This window comes from Syngnathus leptorhynchus, chromosome 7 (genome assembly GCF_054491065.1).
Source record: "Syngnathus leptorhynchus isolate UIUO chromosome 7, UIUO_Slep, whole genome shotgun sequence".
Classification (NCBI taxonomy): domain Eukaryota; kingdom Metazoa; phylum Chordata; class Actinopteri; order Syngnathiformes; family Syngnathidae; genus Syngnathus; species Syngnathus leptorhynchus.
The window spans coordinates 5,623,012-5,631,538 of record NC_141201.1 but is presented as its reverse complement, the minus strand read 5'-3'; the positions used below and the strand labels follow the sequence as shown (position 1 = coordinate 5,631,538).

The 8,527-nt window shown below is 44.3% G+C and overlaps 1 protein-coding gene across 1 annotated transcript; it reads left to right on the top strand.

The window, feature by feature from the left end:
- Window positions 1-286: 286 nt before the first annotated feature.
- On the top strand, window positions 287-5,183 carry LOC147054383 (zinc finger FYVE domain-containing protein 1). Its single transcript, XM_085917108.1, has 12 exons — window positions 287-506; window positions 1,250-1,546; window positions 1,660-1,882; window positions 1,964-2,181; window positions 2,279-2,385; window positions 2,682-2,790; window positions 2,870-2,967; window positions 3,033-3,150; window positions 3,308-3,478; window positions 3,559-3,751; window positions 3,922-4,020; window positions 4,122-5,183. Exons 1-12 carry the CDS (start codon window positions 390-392, stop codon window positions 4,352-4,354), a joined length of 1,983 nt encoding a protein of 660 aa, XP_085773234.1. The 5' UTR covers window positions 287-389; the 3' UTR covers window positions 4,355-5,183.
- The last annotated feature ends 3,344 nt before the right edge of the window (window positions 5,184-8,527 follow it).

Below are 8,527 nucleotides of genomic sequence, written 5' to 3'. Positions count from 1 at the left end.
CACAACAACCCAAACCATGTATCAACAAGTAAGTTATGTATTGAAACGAGACAAACGAGCTTCTCGTAAGCACAATGCAAAGATCATTTTAGCATGTTGCCTTGGTTTCCGACCCCTGATCTATGTGCATTATGCACGCCGCACAAACGCTCATTAATGTTATTAATTTTAAATGGCATAGTTGCAATTTGAACTTTAAGCCACAAGAGAGCGCACTCGGACCACCACCTGATACGACGTGCTACGTCATCATCTGCGTCCACATTGGCTCCTCCCCTTTCAACTCGGAAAACACGCGCTGTTGTTTTGATTGACACCACGGGATTCAGGGCTTCAACTTTTGTTTTACCCTGGTTCGTCATGAACATGTATTAAGTCCCTGAACAACGATGTCTGAAGTGCTCATGACATCAACGGAGGAAACATCACTGTGTCCAATGCAACTCGACGAGCATCCCGATGGTGTACGAAGCTTCCTGCTGGTGGATGACCAGGAAACCCTGCAGGTGAAGTTAGCTAACAATCGCTAACAATTAGCTGCTAAGCTAAGAAACGAAAACATAAACAACTCCGAGCTATGTTGTTAACTACGTCGTATTGTCAAATACTTTCCTCTCGACACTGTTACCGTTTGTGCCAGTCACTGTGTCAAGCTTAACTGTGTATTGTTGTGGCTGTTCGTAGAAAGTCTAACAACGATTTGGTTTTTCTAACATAGACACACGTGACTCATCCAGAACCAAACAAACCGTTCTGGGGATTATTCTGTTGCTCATCAATACAGTTCAATGAGCAGATTGTTTATTCTTATCTGCCTATCATGTCATGTTGCCCACTGCTATACATTTTTCTGCATTGGCTAAACCCAAATCCTAAACTGGGCATAGGAAGTATTAGAAAGATAAACAGATCAACATAGATAGACATCTATACAGTACTTGTTGGTTAGATCAGTCTTAATGAGCCTTCTTTTTCCTGTTAAATATATATTTTTTATTATTAACTGTGATTTGCTGGGTCAGATCCAGACTTACCTGGAAATAAAAGCTGAAGTTTTGATTCCCTTTCTCTTATTTGTCTTTGATGTCAAGTGTTTTAAGTTAACATCCAAAATAAAATAATCGGCCTCACAATTCCAATCGTTTCAGATGGCAGTTTATGTGATAGCACTGTTTTCTAGATTTGCATTGAAACTGCAGCTGAACCGTCCCGATCCAGTCTAAAACACAATTCCTTGTTTTCCTTCCAGGTCCGCAGTGAGTCGGATTTTATTGAACGGCTCAACTGTGCGGATGTGGGTGGTGTCAAAGTACTCTCCATCTTTGGGAACACCGGGGACGGCAAGTCACACACGTTGAACCATATCCTGTTCAATGGCGAGAGTGTGTTTTTTACATCCAAGTCCCCTAGCTCCTGTACGGTGGGTGTTTGGGCCGCTTATGAGCCATCCCTCAGCCTGGTTGCCCTGGATACCGAGGGCTTGTTGGGAGCGGGCTTATTGGGATCAGCTACCAATCAAAACCAGAGAATGAGGCTTCTGCTCAAGGTAATTGTACATACTTGATTACTTAATGCATTGTTTTATTTTGTTTGCATTTGTTTATGTTTGCTACCCCAGTGCAAATGTTGTCATCGAGTTCCTCATCTCCACTCTTCCAGGTCCTGGCAGTGTCCGATATAGTAATCTATCGAACGCGAGCCGAGCGTCTACACAGCGACATGTTCCAGTTTCTGAGCAGTGCGTCGGGGGCCTATCTGAAACATTTCACCCCAGAGCTTCGGGCCCTGTCAAGCCGCTGCGGTTTGGATGTGCCCCTCTCATGTCTTGGACCTGCTGTCATTGTCTTTCACGAGACCATACGCACAGAGCCTTTGGGCCACGGTAAGGATTGTGACAGAGCGGCCGACATTATTGCTGATTTTTTTTTCCATACGATGTAACGTGTTCTCATGTGCCGTTAAGATTCAAAGATGGCTGGCAATGGCGACATGCAGCTCCAAAGGCGGTTTCATGATTTGGGCTTGGGGACCGATGCCTTCAGTTCAGTGCAGTACGTGGGCACCCAAACCGTCACCGCTCCAACGGACTACAGCCAACTGCTGGAGGCTCTCGGACAGCAAGTGCAAAACACTCACACACGTTCGCCCCGCCATCCTGGCATCGTGTTTCGCGCTTTGCAGGTAAGCGCTGGATATTGGTGTAATAATACACATCCATGAGACACAAACAGTACTGGAGGTTTACATGCACGCTCAACAATGTTTTATTTTTCAATAGGCCCTCAGTGAACGCTTCTGTGGCGACCTACCAGAGGACAAGCTGAATCTGCACACTTTTTTCCCAGATGAGTACTTCACTTGCTCTGCGGTTTGCCTCAGTTGCAAGTAAGTCAACGTTCTTAAAGTTCTAAAGTCTACACACCCCATTCAAATGGGAGGTTTTTGAGATATTTAAGAAAAAAGAGACCAAGATAAATCACCTCAAAAGATTTCCACCATTAAATTCCAGGGTGTCTGTCATCATCACAAAAAAGGTTTTATCTCCTTATTAGAATCACTTTAATAATCAATATTCCAAACTTTGAGTGTACACAGTGTGAGGCAAATGGCACTTGCTTGCTTGTAAAATTTCAAATCTGCTGTGTTGCTCTGATCGATTTGCTGTTTGGCGTGGGCTCCAGTATTCGCTGCAAGAATGGAATGAACCATTTGCGAGACAGGGTCCCTCACATGGCAGATGGACTGTGCCAATATGCACACCAGTACAACAACAAAGTCCTTATCTGTAAGGTATGATACGCTCCTGACATCGCGATGTAAACAGAATCTTGACGGCTTAGATTTGAATCGATAACGTGTCGCCCACCAGAGGTGTTATGAAGGTGGAAGAGAAGTGACAGTTGTGCCAAAAACCTCGGCGTCCTCCGACAACCCGTGGTTTGGTCTTGCCAAGTTTGCCTGGTCGGGGTAGGTCTCGTGCTACGTTTCCCGCCATCTACTCCTTTTGTGTTGAATGTCCGCTTTTCTCCTAGCTATGTTTTGGAGTGTGCCAGCTGTGGCGTCATCTACCGTAGCAGACAGTACTGGGTAGGAAACCAGGATCCCGAGAGCAACGTCGTGCGTTCTGAGGTCAAACACGTTTGGGAGGGGGTAGGTCATCCGTCTGTTGTTTCTTCACAAGATAGGATTTTAAAAGGCCATTTGTACTCCTCCGAGGATTTCTGCGGCCCACCGGACTGCAAAGTGGATCACTCACAACTTGGACAATTTCTTTCAAGTAAACATTTTGCACACTGTCGCCTTCCAGTCGGACACCTTCCTCACCAACCACCAAAATGCGGCCCAGAGGGTCCTGGACGGGATGAACTACGTGATCCAATCGGTGTCAGAATACAGCACCGGCCCCACTAAAGCTGTCACCGCTTGGCTCACTGATCAGGTGGCGCCACCGTACTGGAGACCCAACACGGAGATTACAGTAAGTGGCGGATGCACAAACTCAAGAGATGAGATTTTAAGATCAAGAAAAAAACAACAACACCCCGTTGTGCTCGTTAGGCGTGTCACGGCTGTCAAAAAGCATTTGAGGAGGCCGAGCGTAAACATCATTGTCGGTCATGCGGCGAGGGCTTCTGTCACCTGTGCTCCAGCCACAGGATGCCGGTGCCAGAGAGGGGTTGGGGTAGCAGCCCCGTCAGAGTTTGTTTGGCCTGCTATCGTCAGGGAGGACCGCACGAAACTAACAATCAGGGTAAGACATAAACATCCCACTGGTGACCTTTTCACTTTTGGTGGTTCAATGAAAGTTACACAATAGGGGAGCCATTTTTTTTTGTGTCAGCATTTATTATTGTATGTTTGCACCGCTAAGCTATAAGACCACAAGATGGATTTCCTTTGTCTCTCTTTTTTTTGTGTTAGTGTGTAAAGCAGAGCCCCGTGGTCTCATCGCTCGCAGGGTGGCGGAGGTGGCTCAGTCCACTTTAGACATCTTCAGCACTGCAGTAGACTACCCACTCTGTGAGTTTCAAGTCATAATCACAATTCCAACTTCGACATGTTTCTTGGCACCGTTAAAACTTCAATCCACTATTTTCATTTGCCGTTTTGGTTTTTTGTAGGTATCGTGAAGGATGTGGCTCGACCAGACTACTGGGTCCCGGATCAAGACATCACACAGTGCCACCAGTGCTCGAAGGTCTTCACTCCAGTCATGTCCAAGCACCACTGCAGAGCCTGTGGTCAGGGGGTGTGCGGCCCCTGCTCCACACACATGAAACCCGTACCGTCAAGAGGCTGGGACCACCCGGTGAGAGTGTGCGACAGCTGTGCCGCTTCCACCGACGCTCTCTGAAGTACGGCCCTTAAGTCTCCAATCAAACTAAATGACAATCCGGTGCCCCTAAGAAGGCTTAATATCAGAGGCTGGCCTGAATGAAGAAAAAAAAAAACCAACAACCTCTTCCGCCGTCTCCAATTGATTTTGCTCTATGTAGAAGCAAAACTGATCAGAGCTCAGTGGTCGGCTTTATTGCAGATTTCAGCTGCTCGCAGTTGTCTCTAAAATATCGTGACAATAGCTTGAAGTCCCGCACCAAGCAACCTGTAGGGGAAAAGTGGAGAACAAAAGAACCAGTGGGAGATTTTCCACCTTCTGTAAGCTCTGTTCCAAACATGGGAATCACTTCCTATATCTTTTGAGGCTTCAAATAATTAGAGGGGATTTTATTGTTAATTGATTAGACATCTGTTTGACGGGAATGTCCTGGAGGTTAAGTTGATGGATGTTCACTTTGAAGACCAGTGTGATTGCGTAGTGTCCGCGAAATTTCTCCTTGCAATAAATGCTTACCTGTATGCGCACAGAAGCAAATTCCTAAATCACATATCATTCTTGACCAAGCAGCCACAGTGTGGGAAAATATATGGAGCATTATATTGATAGACATTCCAATGTCTGAAATACTCTTTTGAGCAAGTGGCCTGCCTGTCTCTCTTTCTCAGGCTCATCAAACTGGATCATTAGGTTATGCTGATGGTTAAATTAATTCTTTAGTGTAAGAAATACATCATGTTGGGACTTGCTGTATGTAGGTTTCTATACCTTACAAAGTTATCTGAAAAGTTTGTGTTTATTGTTGTTTCTTTTAAATAAATAAGGCCAAATTGTCCTCCAAAAACAATCTTGTGTTTCTTTCTCCGTTTTCTCATTCACACTTGTCCATTTTTTATTTCGATTAGGGTCAACTGGCAGCCTGAAACCACACTGAGTGACCTTGATTAATTGAAACAAAAAAAAATGTAATGTTTTTTTTTTAATTTTTTAACACACTCCACTAAAAAAAAGATAAACGAAATCTGATCTCGAAGGCGCTCCTTGAATTTGATGCCTCTCGCCTGCTTGGTCATGGGTGTAATACTTAATATGTACACACGGGGACACTGAAAGACGAGAAACATTGTACAGCAATGTAAATAACCATTATAGTAAGGATTTTTCATGTGGCTTTTTTGTAATGGTCATTCATGTACAGTAAGGCTTATTTTCCTTAATTGACCATGTATATTTTTTCGAGTAAAAAAAATGACGATGCATCGGTAAAGGTTTTTTTTTAATAAAAAAGAAATGACCCCCCCAAAAAAAAACAGAGAGAGAGCTGCTGTCATTGCTTCAGGAACTGTAATTGATATGTATAGGAGTGCATTTTGCTGACAACAGCACTTTTCCAGATGTAATGGATGTTTTTGCTACATAGCCATGGCAACTGATCAGACTCTCCTGCCTCTTATGTAGGCATCTTTTTATTATGTTTAAAAAAAAAACTTAAAAAAAACAACAACACCGGGTCATTTTTTACCCACGTATGCATCTAAGGGTTTCAAACTAGGGTTAGGTTTCAAACTAGGGTTTCAAACTAGGGTTAGGGTTTCAAACTTGGGTTTCAAACTAGTGTTGGCTCGTGAGTGAACGATTCGTTCAAAAGAACGAATATTTTCAGTGGACGAGTGATCGAATAACTTCCTAAAGTGATTCGTTCTTTTTTCAGTTCATATGACTATAACCAGTAGGTGTCACTAATGTGCACTGAAGCAGATGTCACCTCGCCGTAAAACAAAACGAAGAAAAAATGACGTACCTTCCCGTTCACGAACGAGTCGTGAATTAGATTTCCCGTTCACTAACCGAGGCGTGTCCATGTGACGTCACAGATCAAACAGCCAATCAGAAAGTGGGGGTGAGGGCGGGTGTGGCACTTTTCACTTTCACTTAAACTTTTTCCCTAATGAAGTGATTAGGTACACCTGTGTCTGTGTGACGTCACAGATCAACCAGCCAATCAGAAAGTGGGGGGTTGTTTGGGTGTGGCACTTTTCACTTTCATTTAAATTTTGACCATGATTTTTCCCTAATGAAGTGGCCTGTGATAAGGTACACCTGAAAATGGCGGTGTACCTAATGGAGTGTCCTTGTGACGTCACAGATCAAACAGCCAATCAGAAAGTGGGGGGTTGTTTGGGTGTGGCACTTTTCACTTTCATTTAAATTTTGACCATGATTTTTCCCTAATAAAGTGGCCTGTGATTAGGTACACCTGAAAATGGCGGTGTACCTAATGGAGTGTCCTTGTGACGTCACAGATCAACCAGCCAATCAGAAAGTGGGGGGTTGTTTGGGTGTGGCACTTTTCACTTTCATTTAAATTTTGACCATGATTTTTCCCTAATGAAGTGGCCTGTGATTAGGTACACCTGAAAATGGCGGTGTACCTAATGGAGTGTCCTTGTGACGTCACAGATCAACCAGCCAATCAGAAAGTGGGGGGTTGTTTGGGTGTGGCACTTTTCACTTTCATTTAAATTTTGACCATGATTTTTCCCTAATGAAGTGGCCTGTGATTAGGTACACCTGAAAATGGCGGTGTACCTAATGGAGTGTCCTTGTGACGTCACAGATCAACCAGCCAATCAGAAAGTGGGGGGTTGTTTGGGTGTGGCACTTTTCACTTTCATTTAAATTTTGACCATGATTTTTCCCTAATGAAGTGGCCTGTGATTAGGTACACCTGAAAATGGCGGTGTACCTAATGGAGTGTCCTTGTGACGTCACAGATCAACCAGCCAATCAGAAAGTGGGGGGTTGTTTGGGTGTGGCACTTTTCACTTTCATTTAAAATTTGACCATGATTTTTCCCTAATGAAGTGGCCTGTGATTAGGTACACCTGAAAATGGCGGTGTACCTAATGGAGTGTCCTTGTGACGTCACAGATCAAACAGCCAATCAGAAAGTGGGGGGTTGTTTGGGTGTGGCACTTTTCAATTTCATTTAAATTTTGACCATGATTTTTCCCTAATGAAGTGGCCTGTGATTAGGTCCACCTGAAAATGGCGGTGTACCTAATGGAGTGTCCTTGTGACGTCACAGATCAACCAGCCAATCAGAAAGTGGGGGGTTGTTTGGGTGTGGCACTTTTCACTTTCATTTAAATTTTGACCATGATTTTTCCCTAATGAAGTGGCCTGTGATTAGGTACACCTGAAAATGGCGGTGTACCTAATGGAGTGTCCTTGTGACGTCACAGATCAAACAGCCAATCAGAAAGTGGGGGGTTGTTTGGGTGTGGCACTTTTCACTTTCATTTAAATTTTGACCATGATTTTTCCCTAATGAATTGGCCTGTCATTAGGTACACTTGAAAATGGCGGTGAACCTAATGGAGTGTCCGAGTGACGTCACAGATCAAACAGCCAATCAGAAAGTTGGGGTGAGGGCGGGTGTGCCACTTTTCACTTTCAGTTCAGTCACACGGACACTCCATTAGGTACGCCGCCATTTTCAAGTGTACCTAATAAGAGGCCACTTCATTAGGGAAAAATCATGGCCGAAGGTTAACTGACAGTGAAAAGTGCCACACCCGCCCTCACCCCCACTTTCTGATTGGCTGGTTGATTTGTGACGTCACACGGACGCTCCATTAGGTACGCCGCCATTTTCAGGTGTACCTAATCACAGGCCACTTCATTAGGGAAAAATCATGGTCAAAATTTAAATGAAAGTGAAAAGTGCCACACCCGAACAACCCCCCACTTTCTGATTGGCTGGTTGATCTGTGACGTCACATGGACACAGGTGTACCTAATCACTTCATTAGGGAAAAAGTTTAAGTGAAAGTGAAAAGTGCCACACCCGCCCTCACCCCCACTTTCTGATTGGCTGTTGGATCTCTGACGTCACTCGGACACTCTATTAGGTACACCGCCATTTTCAGGTGTACCTAATCACAGGCCACTTCATTAGGGAAAAATCATGGTCAAAATTTAAATGAAAGTGAAAAGTGCCACACCCAAACAACCCCCCACTTTCTGATTGGCTGGTTGATCTGTGACGTCACAAGGACACTCCATTAGGTACACCGCCATTTTCAGGTGGACCTAATCACAGGCCACTTCATTAGGGAAAAATCATGGTCAAAATTTAAATGAAAGTGAAAAGTGCCACACCCAAACAACCCCCCACTTTCTGATTGG